The sequence below is a fragment of the Sus scrofa genome, chromosome 5 (genome assembly GCF_054392235.1).
Source record: "Sus scrofa isolate SSC_HxYL_T2T_F1_AM1 chromosome 5, Sscrofa_HxYL_maternal_Yorkshire_Landrace_v2.0, whole genome shotgun sequence".
NCBI classification, from domain to species: domain Eukaryota; kingdom Metazoa; phylum Chordata; class Mammalia; order Artiodactyla; family Suidae; genus Sus; species Sus scrofa.
The window spans coordinates 8,635,261-8,660,958 of record NC_139387.1 but is presented as its reverse complement, the minus strand read 5'-3'; the positions used below and the strand labels follow the sequence as shown (position 1 = coordinate 8,660,958).

The window sequence follows — 25,698 nt, the reverse complement described above, 5'->3', positions numbered from 1 at the left end:
TGTTTGTATGGATGTAACATTCCCTCACATCTCTTTATGGATACAAATCAGGCTTCTTAAAAGTCCTTTCCTCATCCTGAAGTCGAAGTATAATTTCCCCAAAATTAAAAAAAAAATTACCCTCACCCAACTCTTGGACGGCACATGTATCACAGATTTATTCAGCTCATTAATGAGGAACCAGCAGGATGGGAATCAGCGGAATTAGGAAAACAGGCACTGGAGCAAAAAACGGGGGGATAAGAGGCCATTAGAAGCAAAGCAGGTTAACGGCCTTATAGGGCCATGAAGCCATAACCTTTGGGGTTCTCTTGGGCAGAAATCACCTGCAAATATCTATGAGCTCACGTGGAATTTCACAGCAGCCAGACTTTGCATCCACAGGGCAGAGTGAATCAAACAAAGGCATATTCCCCTAGATAATGAAATCATCCTTAGATGGGTCTGTTATTTAATGCTCCACGTGACATTTTCAGAAATGCTGCCCTCCCTTTGCCGAAATTCCAAGTTTTCAGATGATTTTTCTTAACTCCTGTTTCAGGGCAGTCATTTGTTCGGCCGGTTCCCCTCACTGCCTCCCAGTGAGGGCCCCCACGCCCCCACTCTGTCCTTTTGACTGGGAGAGAATAGAGAATATTGCTTAGTGATCCCGCCCCCCACCCCGTCTGCTCTTGTTTATAATAAAGACAGCGAAGGTCTAAGCTGAGCAGAGCGAGGAGCTGGCCTGGCTTCGGCCTCGTGGCGAGGTCTCCGTATGATATCTTCCTCTTGGTCCTTGAGGCGGAGGCAGGATGGGGTGGGGTCCACAGGCCAGCATCCTCCTGGGGCGGGGGGCGGGGGGAGGGGGGAGGCGGGCTGGGTGCCTCTGCAGTCCCATAGGGCCCCATGCTCGGTGTTGTGCTCTGCTTTCACCACGTTGAAATTCTTAACACCTTTTGAACAGGGGTCCTCCACTTTCACTTAGTACTGGGTGCTGAGAATTATGTAGCCTGTCCTGGCTCGGGGGGCAGGCTCAGCGGAGGCCTTTTTGTGAGTCGTGAACAGCCCTGAGGGGGATGCTGGGAATTCTGGTGACCCAGACCTACGCCAGCCCTAGGTCCTTCCTGTCCTTTGTGCCTAGGGATGGTGTGAGGACAGAGGGCGGGCTGGAAAGCCATAACCCTGGGCTTCAGAGCCCAGCCACTGCCCCCCACCTAAATCCCACCCAAGCCGAGAGCTATAAATGTCCTGTTTCCTGAGTAACAGGCCTGCCATCCAAGGATTTGTCTTCCTTCCTGCTCCTCCTTGTCCCCAAGTTACTGGCTCCCCCTTTAAGTGATGGAGGAGACAGAACCTCCATACTGGAAGGTTCCTTAGAGGTCTGAGCGTTCAGCGCCACATCCAGTCTACCCTGCTTGCATGCTGCCGCTGGGGGCAACTCATAAGGCAGCCGATTGCAAACTGGGACAGACTAATGTGCTAGAAAGTTCTTTCACTGAGCTGAAATTTGTCTTCCTGTAGCTCCCACCTGATAGGACCATTCCTTCACAAAATCAGCATTTATTGAGCACCTGGTACATGCCAGGCGCTGCGCAGTGGGGACACGGGGTGAACAAGACAGATCCACTGAGATTTCGTGGAGCTCACACTTTAGAAAGAGGATTTAAAACAGATAAGGCAGCTCCAAGGAAATTCTAGATTGGGACCACGCTGTTGCAAAGAAGAATAGGGGGCCACGAGGGTGTAAAAGGGGGGCCTGATTTAGATGGGGGGGGTTAGTGTATGGCTTCTGGAGAAAGAGAGGCCTGGGGGTAAGAGCTGAGCAGGCAGAGGGTGGGGAAGGGTGTCTCGGGGAGAGGGGATGGCACGCGGAGGGCCTGAGGGGGCTGTCTGAGGCCGTTGGGGCCCAGGGTTCTGGGGGTGGGTGGGTGCTGAGAGATGGAGCCAGAGAAGGGGCAGGGGCGTCCTGGACAGACTCGTGGCAGCTTCATAAACTGGATGGCGGCTCCCTTCCTCCCTGGGTCTCCTCTTCTCCACATAAAATGTCCCCAGCCCCTTCCACCATTTCTCAGAGAACAGGTGGGGTGGCCTCAACCTGCTGGACTCCAGGCTGTCTTGGTCCCTGGCTGGGGAGCAGGACCCCAGCCTCCCAGTGATGACTGATGGGGAAGAGCAGGGGCTGCCCTCCCGCAGGGCCGTGTGGGGTTGCGGTGACCTGTTGAGCGGCTGTGCTACCCCCACCCTGAGGTCATGTTCACTCCCTAAGCCAGTCTCTGCCACCCTGGAACTAAACACCGTTGATTCAAGAAACCCAGATACCAACCTTTGCACTTGCTGTTATTAATTTCATCTTCTAAGATCCTCGGAGTCTTGATTCCGTCACTCATTACTTGATCAGCCCAGGACAGTGGGCCCTGTGGCGCCTCACTGGAGACTCTCTTCCAGTGCGTGACAAAGTCATCGCTGGGTAGCGGGTGACCCTGCCTCCCTGTCTGATTTCAGCTGTGCTGTTCTGCCTTTCTCCATTAGGAAGTCGTGAAATATTCCATGACGTTCTTGTTGAACTTGATCTTTCTTTTTCTTTTCTTTTTTTTTTTGCTTTTTAGGGCGGCACCCATGGCATGTGGAGGTTCCCAGGCTAGGGGTCTAGTTGGAGCTACCGCTGCTGGCATATGCCACAGCCACAGCAACACAAGATCTGAGCCACATCTGTAACCTGTACCAGAGCTCACGGCAACGCCAGATTCCTGACCCACTGAGCAAGGCCAGGGATCGAACCCCCAACCTCATGGTTCCTAGTTGGATTCGTTTCTGCTGCACCATGATGGGAACTCCGAATTTGATATTTTCTTTATCTGTTGATCTCCCAGGGTGCATCGCGCTGGCAGTACTATCTCCTCCTCCAACCAAAATCCTAAAATGGCCATGGACAGCCGTGGGGAGGGGTCCAGGGCCTCTGTTAAAATCTTCCCCAAGAATGCCGATGACTGGGGCTGGGGGTGGGGGATGAGCCAGGGCTCTAGGGCTGGGCTGCAGGGACCTTTCCAGAATGAGGCTGAGCCAGACCCCTTGCCAAGGGCATAGCGGGTATGGACCCTGCCTTGGATGCGTGCAGGGAACAGGAATGGCCTTGAACCTGAAAGTCCTTGAAAGCTTCTGACTGTGATGGAACCTCCCCAGGGTGGGAAATGGAGCAGCTGAAGAGGTGGGTGTGAGCAGATACCAGGAATGGGCAACCTCCCCAGTCCTCAAGTGAAGGCACGGCCTTGACCCCTTCTCAGGGCTCCTCAAAATTCAGAGCGCCACGGGATTACCGGAGCACATGTTAAAATACAGATTCCTGGGCCTCACCCACGGGATCCAGAGACCCAGCAGGTCTAGGAATCTGCATTTTAGCCCTGATGCACGTGGGTCTAGTTCATTTGACCCTCACAGAGCCCCTCCTCAGGAGCGCTGCATAGGGAAACCCCGACTTCCAGTTCTGGGGACCCCAGGAAGGGGGAGAGGCGGGGGCAGGGCTTCCTCTTGGGTCCATGTCCAGCATCTGAATTCATTCTCATGATAGGCAGATGTCCTCTGTCACTAGAACAGTGGGGACTCCTTGTAAGAAGGTCTGTCATCATTAATAATATTAACACAAATAGCAGTCACATCGGGAACTCGGCACCTTGGCCAGGGAGGGAGAAGGAGAGGCTGGGTCAGGACCCATGACACCCTGGAAGCAGCTTCTCCAGCCTGATTCTTTTTTTTTTTTTTTTTTTTGCTATTTCTTTGGGCCGCTCCCGCGGCATATGGAGGTTCCCAGGCTAGGGGTTGAATTGGAGCTGTAGCCACTGGCCTACGCCAGAGCCACAGCAACACGGGATCCGAGCCGCATCTGCAGCCTACACCACAGCTCACGGCAATGCCAGATCCTTTAACCCACTGAGCAAGGGCAGGGACCGAACCCGCAACCTCATGGTTCCTAGTCGGATTCGTTAACCACTGCGCCACGACGGGAACTCCTCCAGCCTGATTCTTATAGGCTCTTGGGAAACAAAATGTCAATAAGAATTGTTCCTTATCCCTGGACTAGAGCTTTCTAAAAAGATCAGGCAGGCGTGTCCCCTCTGTGGTTGCTTGCTGAGAGTTCCTATTGTCCAAAGTGCCCCATCAGTGGGACTTTAAAAAGCAAAGGGAATTGAATCCTCTTAGGCATCATCCAGGTGGTAAAAATAAGAGCATCTACTGTTTGCCGAGTACTCACTGTGGGCCCGAAGCTGTGCATTATCTGGCTTAATCTTCAGATTAGCTCTGAGAGAGAGAGAGAGAGAAAGAGAGAGAGAGAGAGAGACTGCGGTCAGTGTCATTTCACAGATAAGGCACAGGGACAGGAAGCGACCTGCCCGAGGTCACGGAGTGCTGAGGGGCAGTGCCAGGAGTTGAACCCAGGGAGCTTGGCTCCATGGGTGGGACTGAATCCTGGTTCTGTGTAGCTTGCTGGGTGTATTTGTCAGGGATGCGTTTGGCTGCAAGTAATGAAACATCTGAGCAGCAGAGGCTTGAGCACATCCCCGGGGTGTTTTTCCTGCCACAACAGGAAGTTCTGAGGTCAGTGGTTACTGGTGATGGTCTGTGATGTGGGGGCCTGACATTCTTGGGTTTGTCCAGGTCTTTCTTTCATGGTCACAAGGTGGCCGTTGAAGCTGTGGGCATTGTGTCTGCATTGAAGGCAGGAGGGTGAAGGGAGATGAGGCTATGCCAGCCATGCCCGTCCACCTGGATCTGGAAACAACATTTTCTTTTCTAGATCCTTCACCTGTTCCAGAACATTGGCCAGAACTGGGTCTCACAGCCATCCTTCACTGCAAGGGAAGGGAAGCTAGGCAAACAGAAAACATCACTGCATTTGGGTAAATCAACTGAGAATTGTTCCCTGGGGCCAGGCAAGATTGGAAGAAGAGAGAAGGCACAGTGGGTGGGCAACTCTCAGAGTCCACCGCATTCCTCGCCTAGGGCCTGAGTTTCTTCATCTGTTCTTGGCCAAAGCTGTGGCACTCCTATGCCTCCCAGTCCTGGTTGGAGCCTCCAGAGCACCACCTGGGCTGCCTGGGGGGCTGGGGGCTGGGAGAAATCTAAAGTCAGTTACCAACCTGTATAAGCTGAGACCCACGTCAGTCAGCAGACCCACTGTGGTGATGGGTATCCAAGGGTCACCACTGGGCTGTTTCCAGAAGCTTTTGCTGCTGGCCTCCTTCCTGCATGTCTCTCTGTGCATTATCTCCAGGTCAGGAAGCCCTCCATGTGCCAGCAGGCCCAGGGCACCCTCCTGGCTCTGTCACTGACTTTGCACCTGGATTCACCCTGGGCTCTATAAGTCTGTCTTCTCCAAGGCCTGGGTGCTCTGAGGGCAGGGACAAGGCTCAGCCATCGTTCTGGAGTCCCTGGAGCCTGACTAGCATGGAGGGGAGGCACCATGACATGTGTGTTTTGTATCTTTGAGCCCAGTTACCACAGAGCTGGGGGATCTGGGGCCATTTTCATTAAGCTGATCTGGCCCTTAGCTGGGTATGGACCTGGGAAGGTTCCAGGGGGAATCCTGGTGTGGATGAATTTTCATTTGCATGTGGAGTAAAGTGGCAGGGAGAGAGAGAGAGAGAGATGATCATTGCTCCGGTCCATTTCCATGGAAACAGGATGCTAGATGCCATCAAGGGAGGGTAGGGGGTAAATCACCAGAGATTCTCAGGCTACAGGGTGACAAGCCAGACACTAGTCAATCATAAATCAGTCAGGATTCTCTCAGTCATACAGACAGGAACCCGGCAATTCTTGTTTCATGGAGCTTATCATCTCCTTTACTGAAAGCTGAGGGGTCTCTGGCTTCAGGACCTGTTCAATCCAGAATCTTGAAAGATGTCACCAGGCAGTGTTCTTCCAGTCTCGCAGCAGCTCTTGTTCCTCTGTGCTGACCTCCATCCCTGGCAGCTTTCTTCTCAGTTGAGGGGTGTTGGTGGGTGGCCCCAGCGCGCAGTCTTTTCCCTCCATTCTATGGAAAAACACCTTTGCTTTCTCAGCCATGCCAACGGGAGCAGAACTGAGCCTCCTTGGCTTGGATTGGCTGGCACAGGTCATGTGCTCATCCCTGAACCAATCACTATGGCTGAAATGAGGCAGGGCTCTGATTGGCCAGATGCAGGTGTGCTGGGTGTGAGGTTGGCCCCTCTCCTACCATGTGGCCTAAGCATGGGGAGGATGGATGTGGAAAAATCAGGACTGTTACCCTACAAGCAAAGAAGGGAGATCTATGTAGGCACAAACCACTGCTTCTTAGGTGGGTTAACAGAACTGAAGTTTCCTGCCAGGGTGGGGCTCTCTTGCATACCCAGAATTCCGAGAACCTTTTTTTTTTTTTTTTTTGGTCTTTTTAGGGTTGCACCCTCGGCATATGGAAGTTCCCAGGCTAGGGTCGAATCAGAGCGGTAGCCGCTGGCCCACACCACAGCCACAGCAACGCCATATCCGAGCTGCATCTGTGACCTACACCACAGCTCGCAGCAATGCTGGATCCTTAACCCACTGAGCAAGGCCAGGGATCAAGCCTGCATCCTCATGGATACTAGTCGGATTCATTATCATTGAGCCACGGCGGGAACTCTAGAACTTGGGGTTGTTAATCTCATTTCACAGATGGGGAAGTGGAGGCTCAGAGAGATTAGCAGGCTGCCTCAGGTCACAGAGCCTGTTTGGGCCAGACCTGGGATGTGCCCAGGTACACCTGTCCCCAGAATCCTTGCTGACTCACAACATGAGGGGGTTTTACCTTTTCCAAGGCCAAAATATTACAGTTGATCTGCCCTAGAGGGCTGGGCAGCCTCACCAGCTCTCTCAGAAGGATGTGGGGTGAGTCCTGGAAGACAGGCTTTTCCCTCAAGTGGGTGGTAGAGCCCAAGGAATTTCTGGTTTCCAGCAGCTATGCTGACTTGCCATGGTGCCAAGACTGCTCTGGAGTAAGGGAGCTGAATTTGGTGGGAGGCACATCAGAGGGCATATTTGGGATGGATACTCAAAAATTATAATTGATGTTTGCCTGACGTTCAGACTACTGGGCATCCTGCATTTACCTGGCAACTCTACTCAGAAAAAAAGTCACGGGAGTGTTGTCCCCTGAGTGGAGTCTTGTCCAGAGAAGGTCCAGGATCTCCTGCTGCTGAGGGCCCCAGATTCCTCTGTGGCCCCCAGGTCCCCCTTTGCTCTGAACTTGGCCTGACCTGAGCTGGTTTCAGACCATCAGTTTCCCCGTCAAGTGAGCTTAAGAAACTCTGTTTTTCGGGTCTCATAGGATCTGTGTGAGGCCATATGGGTAAAAATGACGCATAAATCATTAAACACTGGCCAGAGTCAAGGGTTAATATTATCACTCCCTATTTCTCTCTTTCCTTTATTTCCTTCCTCCTTCTCTCCACTAAACACCTACTGTGTGCCAGGTGCCAGGACAGTAGCCTAGGCTAGTGGTCTAGCTCTCAACCAACACAAGTCTGAGTCATCACAGAGCTGCCTCCTGACAGATGATCTGCCATTTCCAGCATCTCAGCTTCCTTTCCATTAGCTACATCTTAAATTACACTTTAAGAAAGCCCCCGTGGGTCCCTGGTAAAGATTGAGGAAACACCCTATTTTTATCAGCCACACACAGAGATCATCTCCTGGGAGGGGTTTTTCCTGGAAAGATGTTGAATCTCAGTCATTTTATGTTTGCTTCTTGTCAGCTCCAAGGTTTTCTTTTTCCTTCTTCTGATCTTGTCGCTCAAGTTATTTGTTTGACAAGCTGGCATGGGGAGCCAGCTCCAAGCCATGCCCTGGGCTGGGCGCTGGAGGGAACCCAACTAGGACTCTGAGCTTGCCCCCCAGGAGCAGGGGCACAGCACACCTCAGAGCCAGGGATGCAGGGGGACACAAGGCAGGAGAGCTTCATTTTCCCCCCTGGGGGTGGGATCCAGAAAGCCTGAAAGGGCACTCCAGGTTGCAGGAGCAGCTGAGGCAAAGCCATGGAAGCTGGAAACAGCAAGGTGCACTCTGGGAGATGTTCCAGTGAAGGGTGGGAGGCACTGGGGTCATGGTCAGAGAGCTTCCGGGGGTCCTTACTGCTGGGGCTTTCCTTGGCAAGAGGTGGGATCCAGGGAAGGGTTTAAGCAGGCATAGTGTGATTCGTGGGCCAGTGTGAACCACAGCATTGCATGAGGCTGTGATGTAATGATAACTGACACTTTCTTGGCTCATACTTGTGCCAGGCCCTGTTCCAAGCACCAAATCCATCTGCAAAGGCATCTCATCCTTCCCCACACCCCCATGAGGTCCAGCCAGTGATTTGCCAAGGTCACACGGGGCAGTCGCAGCAGAGCTGGGGTGGGAGCCCAGGCTCCGTGCTCTAACCATTGGGCAACACTGCCCCTACGGATGCTGGACCCTCCCCACGTGCTTCCGCGTGTGCTGCACTTACTGGCCACCTGGCCAACTGCTGGAGGTGTTCACGAGCCAGATGGCAGCCCCGCCTGATGACTGATGAGGTGGGAGGGCTGTGCAGAGGTATTACCCCCACTACTTGGCCGTGTGTCTCGGGCTTGTTCTGAGCCTCGGCTTCCTCCTCTGTGGCGGGCACCATATTCCCACCGTGGGAAGGTGTGTACAGGGCTTGGCAAGCAGCGAGCGCTCCAGAAACCCTTCGGAATCAGCAGGACTCGGAGTTGCTGGCGACACAGACCCAATTCCGATGACACCCAGGCCCCGATGACACCCTGGCTCGTGCACCTGGGGAAAGCAGGGCAGATCTGCGATTTGGGTGCAGCTGGAGGGCATGCTCGCGCCATATGGTCGGATCCTGCCTCCCTCCAGTTCTGGCTCAGCCTTCCTCTGTGTTGGCAAAATCCTCGGGCCACCACGGAGGCAAGATGGCCATTAGCGCCTCCGGGTTTCCTGGCGGTGGCTTAGCCAGGGAGAGCTCCTCTCCCCTGCGGTCCCAGCTCAAGGGCTGGCTGCCCCTCATGGCCCGCCTGGGGTCACATGCCCATCCTGAACCAGTCACGGTGGTCGGGGATGGTGTCCACGGGTCGACCAGGCCTGGGTCTCTCGGGGGAACTGGGGGTGGGGGGCGGCTCCTTGGTGGGAATCAGTGGGAAGAGCCCTGAAACGCAGAGAGCCCTGGCACTGCCCCCACCCCAGCACCGCCACACCCGACCCCTCTCCCCGGATGACACCACCGGGAGCTCGGTGCAGTCGCTCTCCTCCGGGGTGATGTCAGGACGAAAGTGCTCACTTTAAAGCAAAATTACTTACCTAATTAGGCGCTTGGGAGCTGGCAGGAGGGAGTGGGGGTTTTTGTTGATTTTTTTTTAGACTTTTAGCACTGAAGCTGCGCGATAAAGTAACTGTGTAATTAGGGATTAATTTCTCACTCCCGCAAGTGATGTCTTACTTGGGGCCTGAGGGGAGTCAGCTGGGTGGTTATTCACCCACGAAGCGGCCCTCTCAGCACCTTCTCCTTTTTTTGAGGGGGGTTGTTGCCTTAGCTTTCAGCCAGGGGGTGGAGGGGGGGAGGAGGGAGGGGGTGGAAGGTGGCATCTTCCGTCACAGGTGTTATTCATGCTACATAGAAGCATGTGTCAGAGGAGAGGGGGGCAGGGCCCCCAGCCAGCCCGTGGCTGATGCCGTAGCTGCGCCCCCCTCCACCCTCAGTGATGCACCCACCCAGCCGGGGTCCCTGCTGGGATGGTGGTACCCCAGCTCATGAACAGCCCCTCGCTGGCTTCTCTCTCTCTCTTTGCCCCTCCCTCTCTGTGCGTCCTGGGATCATCTCCCACACAAACGGCTGCTCCCAAGCCCTGGGCTCAGAATCTGCTTTGCGGGAACCCAGACCAGACAGGAGGTGTGAACAGAGTGTGGAGGGAGCCAGAACAAAGAGGGGTGAATTCAGCCTGTGGTGCAGGGAAGGGGTGAGCCTGGAGGAGGAGGGCTTCATGGAGGAGGGGGTCTTGATGGACCAGAGTGAGCAGAGAGTTGCATGTTTGGTGAGCTCGGTGGGCCTGGCCTGGTGCCTGAGATTCATGGAGTAGGAGCAGGGGGTGGGGAGAGGGGCCAAGGCCAGACTGGAGGGCCTTGAAGGTCATGGTCAGAGCTTGGGCTTGGTTCTGAGGGCAGCAGGGAGCCATTGAGGGTTTAAGCTCAGGAGTGGCACAGCTGGCTTCGCGTTTTAGGAGGTTTGGGCTCGCAGAGGATCTGTGTGGGCAGGAGGCAGGAGACTGCTGCAGCTGGGAGAGAGGGCCGGTGCCCAGGTCAGGGCAGGGTACTGAAGCTGTCAGCCAACTGTCCCAGTCTGGCTGGTTGGTGCACAGTGTCACTGTCAGGACAGTGTGATTCCCCGGGCACAGACTTAAGCCCTAAGTTCCTACTTTCCAGTTACTCACTCAGCCCATCTCTCCCCATCCTTGTCCGATGTCCACCAATCTTTTTTTTTTTTTTTTGGCCGCCCTGCGGCATATGGAAGTACCCAGAAGCCGCAGCTGGGACCTATGCTGTGGCTATGGCAATGCTGGATCCTTAACCCACTGTGCTGGGCCAGAGATCAAACCTGTTAGAGTTAGGGTTAGCTCCAGAAGTGCCACCACCACCTTGTGCCACAGCAAGAACTCCCAATGGCCACCTTTCTGTCCTCTTTCCCTTAGGGGAGGATGAGAACTCCTGGATTCCTCACTGGGCACCTGCTGTTTTTCTGTTTTTCACCAAAAGGCTTTGTATCTGATCTTGCTCCCCTAGACAGGCGATGCAGCTGCAGCAGGACACCCGCATAGGTTTGTGAAATACAGAAGAGACTTAGGACCTGGGAGAAATGTTCCGGCAAGTGGATTTCTTGGAAGAATCCATATGGCCAAGCTTGTTCGTGCTGCGAAGTCGTCTGCGATGCATCACATTTCCCTTTTTGTCTTGACTGCCAGGAAGCTCAGAGCTCAGATCTTGACACTAAATTCTCCAAGAAATTTCTCTTGGGGGCTTTCCTTTTTTTCTTTCTTCTTTTTTCTTTTTTGCTTTTTAGGGCCAGACCTGTGGCATATGGACATTCCCAGGCTAGGGGTCAAATCGGAGCTAAAGCTGCTGGTCTACACCACAGCCACAGCAATGCAGGATCCGAGCCGCATCTGTGACCTACACCACAGCTCATGGCAACGCCAGATCCTTAACCCACTGAGCGAGAGCCAGGGATCAAACCCACAACTTCATGGTTCCTCGTCAGAATCGTTTCCGTTGCACCACAGTGGGAACTCCATTGGGGGCTTTTCTAAGGGGACACTGAGGGCTGCATCTGGTGAATTCTCGGGGGAATTTTTGCGTGGAGGGTCACGTCAGAGGTGAAGGGAAGGGACTGGGCCCTTGTGCTGCTCTGGCTCTGCTTAGTCCCCTTCAGAGATGAGGGCCAGAGTCTGATCAGCCCCCCCTGAGATGGGGTCTGGGGGTTTCAGACCCTGAAGCTTACTGACTCGGGGTAATCCTGGGCCTCGGTGACATCCAGGCACAACTGGCATCTCACTCGGGACCCAGGGCCCAGCCCCTCTCTTTGTTTGAGAGAGAGACATCAGGAAAGCGAACCTGATTGTTTTCTGAACAGGGCATCTGTAGTTTCCCATTCTTGCCCCCCCCGCCTTGCCCAGGGTAGGGGCCTCCCATGGTGGAAGCCCCTCATTTAAGTAAGAACCAATAGGGAGTTCCCATTATGGCTCAGCGGGTTAGGAACCTGACTAGCATCCATGAGGATGCATTTTTGATCCCTGGCCTCGCTAAATGGGTTAAAGATCCAGCGTTGCGGAAAGCTGCGGAGTAGGTCACAGATGCAGCCTGGATCCATGTTGCTGTGGCTGTGGCATAGGCTGGCAGCTGCAGCTCCTATTCAACCCCTAGCCTGGGGACTTACATATGCCACAGGTGCAGCCCTAAATAACAAAACCGAAAGAGCCCCCCCAAGCCGCCAGTAGTCCCAGACTGTGGACTACGGGTTCCTTGAGTGGGGGTTGGAAGGACGCAGAACCTGTGAGGCGTCGTGGGACCAGAGAGTCAGGGAGCAGGCAGGATTGTCCTCAGGGCTCCCAGAGCAGGAAAGCCCATGTGGCTTACAGCTGTGGATCTGCTCTGGTCCAGGGGAGGGTGGAGAGGGATGAAGTGGGGTCTGCTGATGTAACCTCAAGCAGCTTCACGCAGGTAAATAGTGAGAAGTCACACAAGAGGCCCTCAAAACTCCTTGGCTTGTCTGTCTACCCACCCATCTATGAAGCATCTATTTATTTTTATTGTGGGACTTTGTGGGGATGGGAGCAAACGCTAGGCTGGCACCTGCTGAGGGCTCCTGGGGGGCTTCAGTCTGGCGCGGGCTGGGAAGCCTCACTCCAGCACACCCGGCAAAGCCTAACCTGAGCCCATGGGCTGGACAGAGAATCAGGCAGAAGGAAGAGGGTCTGTGTTTGGGGGGGGGGGCGCATGGGGGAGGGGCTGGCTGGAGCTGGGCCTGGCTGCCTGCCACGGGGTGGCTCTCCTAGGCCTGGTGTGTGTGTGTGTGTGTGCGCGCGCGCGCGTGCACCAGTGTGAGAGCCTGTTTGTGTGCCCGTGTGTGCCACCCCCGCAGCGCCTCCGTCACACACATCTTCCTGGCTGCCTGGAGAGCTCTTTCTACCAAATATGAAAATGACAGTTTGGCTCACCCACCCACGCATGGAATCCTCTTGTAGCTCCGCTCCCCGGCACCCCCTTCTCAGAGCACCCTCTGCCCCCCCCCAGGGGGGGCCTCAGTCCTCACTCTCTTGGCCCGGTTGCCTCACCCCACACCACCCCTCCCCCCTTCTCGTTGGTCCCCCTGGTCTCTGGTCCCTGGGTGTCTGTCACTTTTGGGGTCACACTCCTTTATCTGAAATTTGGGCTCCAGTAGGAGTGAGCGTGGATGGTGGTGTCCAAGGAGTGAGTGTGTGTGTGTGGGCTTGTGCCTGTTTGGTGAATGTGTGTAAGAGAGGGTGCATGGGAACCCGAGCCTGTGCCCCAGGAAGCTGGGGCCGGATGGAGGCATTTCAGGCAAACGAAGCTTTCACTCAGTTACTCTTCAAGCAGCGGGAGGGGGCGGTGGCTGTAACAACCGGACAGGTTTGCACGGGGTATAGGAAAAGCCTTCGCTTCCTGCTGACAGTGGTGACAGGTGGAGCTGGCAGCAGTGCCGGAGTCCCGGGGTGGGGGGCCGGGTCTGGCGATTGGGGCGCCTGGGGTCAGGCTGGGGCTGCAGGCCTCTGGACCTGTCCCTCAGCGGTGGGGGCGGGGGGGTGCAGGGGGAGGGCGGGTGTCAAAAGGGATCTGGTGGACGGGCTGGGAACTACAGAGAGGGCCTCAGAGATCGGCTTCCTGTGGAGATCTGGGAAGGCTTCCTGGAGGAGGCAAGCTTGAAGGAGCTGTAGGATGGGTTGACTGTGGAAGTGGAGGGCAGACCTGTTTGATGAGGCCCTGAGGACAAGAACTAGGGCGGTGGTGAGGTTCCAGTGCCTCTGAGTCTCTTGCCTGTCTCAGGGTGGACCCCTGAGGGGAGCAGCCAGGTCTGAGTCACTCTTGGGTCCACAGCCCCTGGACTGGCCTGGTTCCTCATGGGCTCAGGGGTGGAGAAACATCTATGGGCTTCAGGGGCATCTGCACGGAGCTGGAGCCGGAGTGTGGTTTCCAAGGACTGAGGTGGGGGAAGGGCATTCCAATCAGAAGGGAGGTGGGGGTTGGAGGGGGGGCAGAGGGCTGGAGCCTGGGCACCTCACAGGGGCTGGCGGGGTGGGCATGCCCAGGAAAGGGAATTAGTCCTGCAGACAAAGAAGGCCCCCAGACATGGCCTGTGACTCCTGGCAGGTGCTCGGAGGAAGAGCGGGGCAGACCTAGCGTGGCTCCAGGGTGACCTGTGACACCGGACGTCACCCCTCTTCAGCCTCATTTCATCATAAATCTGGGCATCTGACCCTGGCTTGGTGGGGACTTGAGGAGATGAAGAGCCTGGGGCTCACTCTGACCTCTGTCCCCAGCAAGGGCTTTGCTGCTGTGATGGTGACATCTGATCACTGACTGGGGTCTGCCCGGGGGCTTCTCAGCTTCTCCGTTCTTCCCTCTGAGGAGTGGGGGAGTCCTCCCTGTTCTGAGGCATCCTTGGAAGTGGGGGGCAGGAGCCGCTGGGCACAGCGCTGGGTCCACAGTGGGGACCCAGGGGCTCTGCCCCTCCATTCCTTCTGCCCTGGGTCACATCTAGTGGGATCCCCAGGAGAGTCTGGGAGGTTGATGTCACCAGCCCTGCTTCCAGAGGAGGAGACAGACCCAAGGCCGCAGGGCCGATGGGGGCTCAGCTGAGATCTGATCGTGTCTCCTACCCAGCCCAGGCGGGTGCGGGCATGGGCGGCCTGGCCCGCGGCCCCGGCTGGGCCTCCTGCTCTGAGCCTCACTCTGCTCCCCTCTCTCCGCAGGATGGTCGAGTACTCCCTGGACCTTCAGAACATCAACCTGTCTGCCATCCGCACCGTGCGTGTTCTGAGGCCCCTCAAAGCCATCAACCGTGTGCCCAGTGAGTTGGTGCCCCCCACCCTGTCCCAGGCCCACTCAGCCCCTCATTCACTCAGAAATGACTGGCCAGCACCTTCTGGTGCCAGGCTTGTGCTGGGCATGGGGTCCTTCAGTGACCAGACAGATGTGAACTCTGCTCCTGGGGGCTTGCAGGTCAATATTTAGGCCTGGAGATGCTGGAGGGTGGTCTTGATGCCTCTGGGTCCCCAGAGGACTCAGATTGTAGCAAGTTCTGGCTTTTTGGGGACAAGGTTCCTTGGAGGGGGGGTGCTGTCAAGAGGGCACATCCACTTGGTTTGTGGGAGGGCGTTGTGGTTGTGCAGCATTCTGCTGGGGAGGGGCTCCCAGACCCCCCACTGGTGCTGGCTGACTTGAACTTGAGCTCCCGACCCGCCCGCTCTCTGCTCCCCATAGTTTCACCCTGGTTAGGTCCATCCACCCACTCCCCTCTCTGACCGGCTGCCCAGCCATCCACCCACCCACCTAGTACTGAGAGGGGTTATCCGCAAACAACAAACCCTGACATCTGCCCAGACTCACACAGCTTTCAAAGCTTTTCATCTCTGCTTTCTTTTGAGAGGGAGGTGGGCTATTCTCATGAAAAGCTGAGATGAGAAAACTGAGACTTGGAGACAAGGTTACTTGCCCAAGATGTCTCTTGACCATCTCCGCTGCCCTGGGTCAGGGATGGGATGGAGTCCAGGGAGGGAGACGGGCAGGGTCCTGCCTGCAGATGGGAAGGACAGGAGCACCTGTTCACCTCCTGCATGCCAGGCTCTTGGCATGCTGATAGCTGACCTCATCCCCCACAGCAACCTATGTGAGGCTCAGAGAGGTTAAGTGGCTTGCCTAAGGTCACACAGCAATTAAGGGGCAAGGCAGGGATCTACGCAGAGTTCTGTCTGCCTAAGCCCAGCTTTATCCCTGGCTCCATCTGAACTGTTGGTTTTCTTCCCTGTCCGAGCCTCCGTTTCCCCATCTGCATAAGATGGGAGGGCTCTGACCCCTCAGTCTCCTGCACGATCAGCACGGTCCCCACTCTCCCAATACCTACCTTGGGGCCTTGGGGGGCCCTGCCACTGCCCTGGCCAGTCCACCTCTCTGCAGCCATGTGCCCTGAGTGCCTGTGAGGCTGGCTGGACTCTGGACGTGCAGGGTGTGCGGTCGGCCTGGGCAGGTCAGTGGAGCGGGGGAGGCCCTGCTCCAGAGTATTTATGGACCAAGGTAACCTGGAGGACAGGCTGGCTCAGGATCAGCGAGGTACAGAGGGGGTCCTGGAGGGCTGGGTCTCAAGGTCACACATGCAAGGTCACCTCCCTGCACCTGAGCCTTGATGTGGTGGGAAACTCCCAGGGCCCCTGAGAGCTGCCGTGAAGGTCGGGGGGTGGGGGTGGGGGAGCGTTGAGAGGTGGGGGTGGGGGGTGAATGGCGAGAACCAAAACCGTGGGGGAGGGGGAGGAGCTGTTCAGCTGGACCACCTTTGCCCCCTCCCATTGTCCTGGGGAGACTCTCCCGGGGGCAGGGCGGGGATGTCTGGAGAGGCCATCCTAGGTGCCAGCTTCTCTCCGTCCTTCCCACTGTCCACCAAGCCTGGGAGACTCCTTAAAGATCACCTAGTTCGAGACCATCTTTACCCATTTATCAAATGAGGAGAATGAAACCAGAGACGGCCATGACCGGCCCAAGGTCACACAGCAGGTCGGTGGCAGGGACTAAACTGGAGCTGGTTTCTAACCAGCTCACCTCCCCCCAGGGGCACGTGTTCTCCTCCCTCATGCCCACCTCTTTCTCCTGGAAACCTGACCACGTGGTGGCTTTTGTTCCCTCAGGCGCCCGGAATCATTCCTGGCGTGTGGAAGGCACCCGGTGAACAGGTGTGAAGTGGATGCACTGGGCAGGTGTATAGAGCAGGTGTCCTGGGCCAGGGCTGCGGTGCCATCCGTGCTCAGAGGGCTGCCAGGCTCGTGGAGCACACAGGGGCGTGGGGAGGGGCAGGGTGGGGGGCGCTGGCGGTCTGAGGGGATGCCTGAGCTGAGACCCAGCAGAGTGGGTGGATTGACCAGGAAAGGGAGGGTTTTAGACACGCCTGGTAGAGTGAGGACTGTGAGGCAGGAGCTGGACAGAGTATCTTGGGTGAGCGATGGCCCAGCCGGGCGGGGCAGAGAGGAGCAGATAGACGGCAGGCCTGTCCCCATCCTGGAGGGTCACAGGGAAAGCCCAGCGTCCGGCCCAGGCACCCTCAGCAGGGAGGGCACCAGGCAGGGGCCCCATCTCTCCTGTGCACCCCCTCCAGGCTCCCCATTTCTGTCCCAGGGGAAGGCAGGGGCCACGCGGCCACTGTCAGGCTCCTGGCCATGCAGCCCGCAAGCCCTGTGGCCTTTCCACATGTGCTGGGGATACGTGTGCATGTGCTGGGGTCACACACGGGCCTTTGTAGGCCATCCTGCATCCTGCATCTCCCCTCAGGCCTTGAGATCGGACAGGCGTGGGAACAGCGATGTGACAGGACAGTTGAGAAGAGACAATCCGGGGGGGACACGATAGACACACAGGGTATGGGTCACTCTCTGTGGGTGGGTTTCTGTAGATCTGTGTGTGTGTGCGTGTGTGTGCGTGTGTGTACGGGTGAGGGTCTCTCTATCCATAGGAAAAATGGTGTGCACATGTGGAGGTGTGGACACACATGTGGGTTGTGTGCATGTGAGAAGTGTGTGCACAAGTGGGGGGGTGTGCATGTGTGTGGGTTGCATGCACGTGTGAGGGTTGTGTGCACATGAGAAGTGTGTGCATGTGTGTGGGTGTGTGCACGTGGAGATGTGTGCATGGGGGTTGTGGGCGCATGTGTCTCTCCCCTCGGCCCCCCCACCTCACTGTGCACGTGAGGAGCAGGGTAGGTGGCTCCTAGTTATGGGTGGGGTCACGTCCAAGCCCCCAGGGCCAGTCCATCCAGTCTTCTGGAGGAGCGCAGGGTTGGGCCCTGTGCTCCTGGAGTTGCCAGTTTCGGAGGCTGGGGGCCCAGAAGGCCCAGAGAGGAGTTCGGGTCTTCCCTCAGGGCCTCCTTCTGCTACGAGGCTTCGCCGGGAGGCCCAGGGCGGCCGAGGTGGGGAGTTCTGTTCCTGCTCTGAGCTGGTTCCGCCTCTCAGTGGCAAATGAATCTTGACTCTTGCTTTCTCAGAACCTGGCGAGGGGGAGTTGTTAGAAGCACGAACCCTCTAGGATCCAAAATATACACAGTGCGCCCTCTGGAAAGGGACCGTAAGAAGAACTCCTGTTCGTGAGCAGCTTGATTAATAGGAGCCTCAGGCTGTTGGAGCAGGTTCACGGATCCCGACCCTCATTTAAAGAAGGGATGGTTTCCTTCCCAGGGCCACACATTCTGCCCGGAGTCACCTGGGAAGGAGTGACGTGGGGTGGGGGAGGGGGACGGACTCTTAGAAATGTCTCTTTGAGAAATTTGATTGGTTGCCTCCTTTTTTTCTAGGTGTTATTCTTTTTTTTTTTTTTTTTTTTGTCTTTTTGCCATTTCTTGGGCCGCTCCCACGGTATATGGAGGTTCCCAGGCTAGGGGTCCCATCGGAGCTGTAGCCGCTGGCCTATGCCAAAGCCACAGCAACGCCAGATCCGAGCCGTGTCTGCAACCTACACCACAGCTCGCGGCAACGCCGGATCGTTAACCCACTGAGCAAGGGCAGGGACCAAACCCGCAACCTCATGGTTCCTAGTTGGATTGGTTAACCACTGCGCCACGACGGGAACTCCCCATTTATCTTTAGAGCTGTTTCTACCCTGGGACTTGTTCTTTTCAGCAATAGACTGTAGCTTTCACTTTGGCCACTAGATGGCAGGCTAGAGAATTGGGACCAGGCGAAGTCAAATTATGGGTTATTAATTGCAAAGGTGTGGAGAGTGGGGTGGCTGCCTGCAGGTTAAAAAGTAGTTTAAAAATACGATCAGCCAGGAAGACTCAGTTGTGTTGGCAGAGAATGTAAGTTCTGCTTCTTAGCTCTGCCGGGAGGCTGCTGTGTGACCTGGGAAGCCCTTTGGTGTCTCTGTGCCTCAGTTTCCCTACTTGCCCAAAGGAGGAGGAGGGACTGGTTCGATGCGTGGTTCTGACTTTTTCCAGGATGCATGGGGCACCTAGGAGTGGTGGTGTTCTTTACAGAAGCCCATAAAATATGTTCCTCCACCCTCGCCCCCTGTAGGTCTGTCCTGGCCACTTGACCACTGATGGGTAAGGGAAGCAGTGGGGAGAGGGTTGGGAAGAAGCTCCAGGCTGCCAGGCAGGAGACTGGGCTCTGGTTCCTTGCTGTGTGACCTTTTCTAAGTCACTATCCCTTTCTGGGCCTTGGCATGATGGGGTGGGATTGTCTCTGAAAGCGCCCCTTCCTGGCACCAGCTGACTCCAGGCCTCACCCAGCCTACACACCCCTCAGGCAGCTGCAGGGCCTTCCAAAAGCCATTGGCCAAGCCATTTGAAAATGAAGAGTGCTTTTTTTTTTTTTTCCCTCCAGTAAGAATCTAGGGCAGTTGCTGCTAAAGCCTGAGCCAGCTGAGTCTGAGCTGCTGGCCCACATCTGCACCTGGCCACGCACCCCCTGGCCCGGGCTGCAGAGGAGGTTGGGAGGGAGGCCTGGGGAGCTGGGTCGCTGCCAGGAAGGCCGAGCCTCGCCCAGGCCACTGCCCACCTTTAGAGCCCCGTCCATCCAGCTGACAGCCCCTGGGTCAGAGCTTTTTGCTCCTTTTCCCAACCTTCTTCCTTTCCTTTTAGTGCAAAGGTATCTCGGCTGCCCACTCCACCTGCAGGGAAGGACCCTTGCCCACATCCGAGGTCAAAGCAGAAAGGCCTCGTGGGCTGAAGTAATACTGTTCAGGCTCCTTGTCTCCCCACCTACCCCCAAGTTTGGTTCTGAATGCCTTTCACTGTCGGGGTACAGAGCTCTCGTGGTGCCAGGCCCTGTGCAGCCAGAGGGGGGCAGGTCAGGGCAGGAGGGAGGATAACACAGGGGTTGGTGCAGAGCGTGGATTCATGGCTCCGCCACCATTCTTGGAACTGTGTTAATTAGCTGTAGGACCCGGGGAAAGATTCTTCTCTTGCTTTGGACCCCTGTCTGCACAAGGGGGATGGCACGCACACCTCCACACGGGTTAGCCTGCAGCTCCGGGTGTAGAACAGGTGCCCTTGAACGGCCCCGCCCTGGCCTGCCTCGCAGAGGGCGGGTCCCAGCATCGGGGCTGCAGACTTTAGCGTCCAGATCAGTTAGACCAGGGTTTGTGCCTGGGATCTTGGCCAGTGGCTCCACCTCTCAGACCTCAGTTTCTGTCCATCCCACGGGGTCCCAGCCCTCCCTTGCCAGGCTGTGGGGCAGCAAGACATCCCCATGACCCCTGCTCCTAGAAGGGGCCCGTGAAGGTGCTGACCCTGTACACTGATCACGTGGGAGTCTCACGCTCTGCATCTGTTGGCAGAGGGGCCGGAGGACTTTCCACCTGCGCTTACACGATCTCAGCATCTTCACTGAGCACGCCTGTTGACTAAGGCTTGGGGTGCAGCTGAAGGCGGCTCTGGTCCCAAGAAGGACCTTGGACTTCAGACTATCTGTTCTTGGCACACACAAGGCCCACTCCCCCCCCACCCTGCCCCCAGCATGGAGGAAAGGTCTGGAAGCTCCCAGGGAAGGAAGGGAGGGAAGGCGGGTGGAGGGGAGGGGAGATACAGTGGAGGGGCCTGGTTTCCCCAGGCCTGCTGCCTTTCGGAAGGGATGGGGGCAGATGGGAGAACATCTGGCCAGAACATCTGATGAGAACTTGACCTGGGAACAGGACAGAGCAGCCGGGACTGAGAGAGAGGTGGGGTGGGGGTGGGGGGGTGAAGCTAGTCGGGGAGGGAGTGATTCCTGGACGGGACGCCAGATCAGGGGAGGGAACCACTGTGTCTTCGTCCATTCATCCCAAGTAACATCCGCTGAGGGGCCATGGAGCCAGGCCTTTGGTCAGAGGTGGGGTCACAGGGAGGACTCAAGCCGGAGCTATGGGCCGGGGGGCACATGTGCTGTGATGGAGGTGTCAGGGGCCGGGGGGGACGGGCCACCACACATACTTTAAGGAGGCTGCACAGAGGAAGGGGGACAGGACATTTGAAAAATGCATAAGAGGGCAGCAGGGGCCACAGTGGGGGTGGGGACCTTCAGGGGGACAGGGCCAGGCCCACCCTGCAGGGTGTGAGCACTGACGGCCTTGGGAGGACACCAAGGCCTCCCCTGGGGTAGTGGGTGCGGGGTGCCAAGTCCTTGTCTGGGGATTGTTTCTTATCTCAGGGGTGGGCACTGAGGCTCCCCCCTTTAGCCCACAGGCCCCTCCCCGGCTGGGCTGGGGCCAGCAGCTGTGTCCTCAGCAGCCCGGAGGCGTGCAGCCTGGCCTGGCCTCCCAGCACCCACTGTGCCCTGATTAGTTGGCATCGGCCGTGGCAGGAGCAGCAGACGGCCTCTCCCGGCTACTCAGCGCCTTCCACTGACCTGGCCAGACCAGAGAGAGAGGGGAGCCCAGTGGCCAGCCACAGCCTCAGCGCCCCTTGCCTGGGGCCCGGCCCCCCTCCTTGGGCTGTGGGCTGTGCCCCTGGCAGAGGCTGGCGTGAGTCCGGCTCTTTCTACTTGAGCTGGCCTGGCAGAGCGGCCGTGCTAATCTGCGCTGACAGCTCCTGTCTGCAGAGAGCACCCTGGACCCCTGGGGAGCTGCCTCTTAGGAAATGCACCCCCATTTCCTGGGCCCCCTACTGCCATCCAGGGGCCCTGCCTGGCTGCTGCCCAGCTTCCCTTAGGGCAGAGGGTCTGGGCTGGGGGTCCCTGGTGAGAAGAGATGATAAGGTTGAGCAGCCCCATCAGTTTGCCCACCTGGCATCCATCTCCCCCAGCTCCTGGCTTTAAATGCCACCTAGAGATGAGTTCTACCTGATGCCACCCACATGACACTCCAGGCCATACTGCCCTCTCCTGAACCCCACACCTGAGCTTTTTTTTAAGGAAAATTTTAAATTATAGTTGATTTACCATGTTCTGTCGATTTCTGCTCTACAGCAAAGTGACCCAGTTATACATGTGTACACATTCTTTTTCTTCCATCGTCTTCCATCGTGTTCTATCACAAGCGATTGGATAGAGTTCCCTGTGCAGCACAGCAGGACCTCATTGTTCATCCATTTCGTCCCTGAGCTCTTACGAAGTGACTTCACACAGGCGACAGCAGGCACCCCTGGCTCCACACATCCCAGCGAGCCCCATCTCTGTGGGGGCTGCTCCAGGCCTCTGAGCTCTGGCCCCCACTTGGAGTTGCCCCGGCTCCTGTCTCCCACCCACAGCCACATCCCACCGCGGGTCCAACCTTCAAAACGTCTCTAGCACCCAGCCGAGACTCTGTCCGCTGCCCTCGTCATCTGGACCCAGCCAGATGTGCATTGTCAGGATGGCAGGTGACCGATGGCAGGGCCAGGCCAGGCGGGTCGGAGAGGAGCAGATGGACAGAAGCCCTGGTCCCCAGCCTGGAGGGTCCCGGGAAGCCCAGCATCTGGCCCTGACAACCTCCGAGAGGGCACTGGGCAGGGGCAGGATCTCACCTGGGCGCCCCCTCAGTGCTCCCCCTTTCTGTCCCAGGGAAGGCAGGGGCTGCCCCCCAGAGGCAGTCACCACACGGCCACTGTCAGGCTCCCGGCCATGCAGCCCCCAGGCTCGGCCCCCTTTCCAGAGATGTGTGTGTGTGTGTGTGTGCACACACACTGGGGTCACACATGGGCATTTGTACACTAGCCAGCAGGCTGTGTTCCCTAATGGGCCTCCGGCTCCGCCCTGGCCCACCGAGTCCACTTGGTCCTTTCGAACCTTCTTCCAACCACGCCTCTCCTCCTCCCACGACACTCGATGTGAGTAGAAGCCAGCGTCTCAGGCTCACCTGCCGGCCGCCCCTCACGGCTGGCGCTCTCACCTCCTTCGAGTCTGTTCTGTGCGTCCTGCCAATGAGGACTTCGTTGATCCCTATTTTATACCAGCCGGGACCCCCCCCCCGCCCCACCGGCACGCCCCATTTCCTCCCCAGTCTCTCCATTTTTTCCTTTTTTCTTCTTAAGGCTGCACCTGCGGCATATGGAAGTTCCCAGGCTAGGGATCAAATCAGAGCTGCAGCTGAGGCCTATGCCGCAGCCACGGCATCACCCGATCCTAAACCCACAGAACGAGGCCAGGGATTGAACGGTATCCTCATGGATCCTAGTCAGGTTCTTAACCTGCTGAACCACAGTGGGAACTCCTACTTTCTGTTTGTTTAGTACTTACCACCCAATAAATGAGGAACTTATAATAATGTTTGCTGTTTCTCTGCATGTCCCTCCCTCCCCTGGCCTAGAATGTCTGCCTCACAAGGCCAGGGGACTTGGTCTTTTTTTTTTTTTTAATTGATATTTCCCTAGAGCTTAAAACAGCGCCTGGCGCATAGTGGGTCCTCACTGCATGTTTGTTGAATGGATCCATGCATCCATCCATCTCTCCTCCATTCATCCCGCTGCTCACCTTGGAGGGGCCGTTCTGTGCCAGGCCCTGGGCAGGACTGGAGGGTGCGAAGCATCCCAATGGGCCTCATACGCCTGGTTTGCGGGGGGAGAGGAGGGCAGAGTTGTGCCCTGGTGAAGGCCGACCCTGTACTAAGAGCTGCGACGGAGGGAGGGCAGGGCTGAGGCAGCTCCTTGTAGGGGCCTGAGCCCAGCCTGGGGACCAGAAGAGGTGAGCATATGGCCAAGGCCTAAAAATGGAGGAGAGATGGCCCTCTGAGGGTGTGAGGGGGCCCGGTGGTGATCCAGAGCCCGGGCTTTCTAGCAACTGGAAGTGGGTCCGTCCAGCTCCAGCCTGGACCCCGTCCTGTCTGGTGAAGTGGACCCAGCGCTGCCCCCAGCGCGGTAGTAACAGGAACCCTTGTGGTGGAGAGTGGGGGTGTCGGGGGGGCAGGGTGTGCGCAGGGGGGAGTGGGGTTCCTGGGGGCATGTGCAGTCTGACTGAGGGAGGTGAGGCTGGGGAGACAGACCGGGGCCTGACGGGTGGGGGGCTGTGAGAAGGGCAGGTGGGATATGGATTTGCACTTTCCCCTTGGGGGAGGATGGGCCGCTGGGGGCTTCTGCCTTTGGGGACCGTCCCCCTCTGAGTGGCCTTGGAGTATTCCTGAGGCCAGACAGGAGCCACTGTCCTTTTCTGTAGATGAAGCCACTTGCCCAGAGAGGGCAAAGCTCTGCCTCAAGGCTGCCCAGCCAGGACTGGGGCCCGGTGTGCGACCCCGGTGTGCTGTCTTGGGTTGGTGCTCTGGCTGCTGCTCAGGGTGGAGGTTCCACTGGCTGTTCTGAGGACTCTGGGACCCCCTTTCCCCTTAGGTGGGAAGCAGGGCCCTCAACCACACTCATGGGTCACCTGCAACCTGCCCCCGTCATGGCCCACCTGGTCCCCAGCCGAGGCCGCAGGCCTGAAAAGTCACACTGGGAGAGCAGAACTGGGTAAGATCAAGGAGAGCCGTCGGGGAACTAGAGGCAGGAGGCCTTCCCGACTACCTGGGGGTGAGAATCAGAGAAGGCTGCCTGGAGGAGGAGGCTCTGGCCTGGGGAAGGTATGGAGGGAGATGAGTAGAAAGGATGGTCCGAGGTGGGTGGTGACGGGTCTTAAAGGCAGTTTCTGCCTCTTTCTCTCCATCGTCTCTCTTCTGCCTCAATTCTCTCTCTTCCTGTTTCTCTTTCTCTCTCCGTCCCCTGTACCCAGCGCCAGGGGAGCTGAGGGCCGAGTGGGACTGTTGGACTTGCCTTTGCTAAGTACTTGACTGTGGCGTAAAAGGAGGATTAGCTGGGTTCTCTCGGGGTCCTCCGTGGCTCCCTAATCCCGCGGCCCCTTTCCCCTGGCGAGGAAGTGGTGCGCTCGCTCAGAGGCCCTAATTAGCTAATGATGCCTTGGCTCGGTGGCCCTGGGACTCCCTGGGCCCCAGGGGGGCCTGTGAAGTGAGCTGGGCCCAGCTCAGCAGAGGGAGGCAGGAGGGGAGGAGGGACCGGGCTGCCATTCAGGGAAGCCAGCCAGGCAGGTTTTCGGGAGCCTTTCAGAATTTCAATATCCGGGAGAACTGGGAAATGTAATTAATTGAGCAACAAAGGCGGGGGCCCTGGGGAGCAGGCAGGGAGCAGCCAGGCTGGGATTGTGCGGAGCCACCTCTTCCAGGCCCTTTGGATCCAGCCCCTTCTCACAGCTGCTGCTGCCTGGCCCGCCCTGCTTGCCTCCGGGCCTCTGTCCTGACCTCCGGGATTGCTCCTTCCCCTTTAGAGCCCGGAGCTGATCAAGGGCATGGCCTGCTTAGAAATCCATCCAGGGGCCTCCCTGACCAGCCAGCTCTCCTTAGAGTGGCCCCCAGCACGGCCTGGATGCCCTCTCTGAACGGTCACGCCTCTGTGCCTTTGCCACAACTCCTGTCGTCCTGCAGCGCCCAGCTCAAGTCAGCCCCTCCAGGTCTACGCCCGGAGCTGCCCTCACTCCCCTGGCATCGTCCTTTTCCCAACGCTGTGGTCCCCTGTCCCCCTGTTAGTAGACCGCAAGCTCTGAGGGGGTAAAAAAATGGTGTGTCCAGCACTGTGCCAGATATGCAGCAGTATTTATAAGGGTTTGATGAATGAATGAATGATGGCACACCAGAAAAGCTTGCAACTGGCTGACTAAACCTTTGGCTGGATTACAGGGTGCCTGCTCTGTTCTCTTGCTTCCGTCTTCGGCACACCCCACGGCCAAGCCTTGGGGAGGCGGGTGTGGGGAGGCGGGGTACTGAGCCTTCACTCACCCCAGCTTGCTCTCAACCAGAGAACAGGAGCCTGCCCGGGAGCCCCACTGTCTTTCCCAAGAGGAGGCTGACCTAGTTCTGTGCGGAGGGAGGATGAGGGTGGGCATTAATTATTGATTGGAAATCACGCCATGAAGAGCTTGTGATGCAAATGCCAAATAATTACCCCTGTTAATAACCACCTCAGCCTTCACCCTTGGAATAAATAAAAGTCTGGACAGGGCCACCATTCTCCTTGTCACCCTCCTTCCATCCTCCCCTCTCCAACATTCCACTCCCTCCCCATGACTTATC

The 25,698-nt window shown here is 57.2% G+C and overlaps 1 protein-coding gene across 3 annotated transcripts in view; it reads left to right on the top strand.

Moving 5' to 3' along the window:
- The window catches only part of CACNA1I (calcium voltage-gated channel subunit alpha1 I), a 119,412-nt gene that overhangs the window by 34,729 nt on the left and 58,985 nt on the right, over nt 1-25,698 (top strand). For all 3 annotated transcript variants that reach the window (XM_085024999.1, XM_085024998.1, XM_085024997.1), the window contains exon 5: nt 14,472-14,569. In XM_085024999.1, the coding sequence (XP_084881125.1) occupies nt 14,472-14,569 (98 nt within the window). The remainder of the gene's footprint in view (nt 1-14,471; nt 14,570-25,698) is intronic.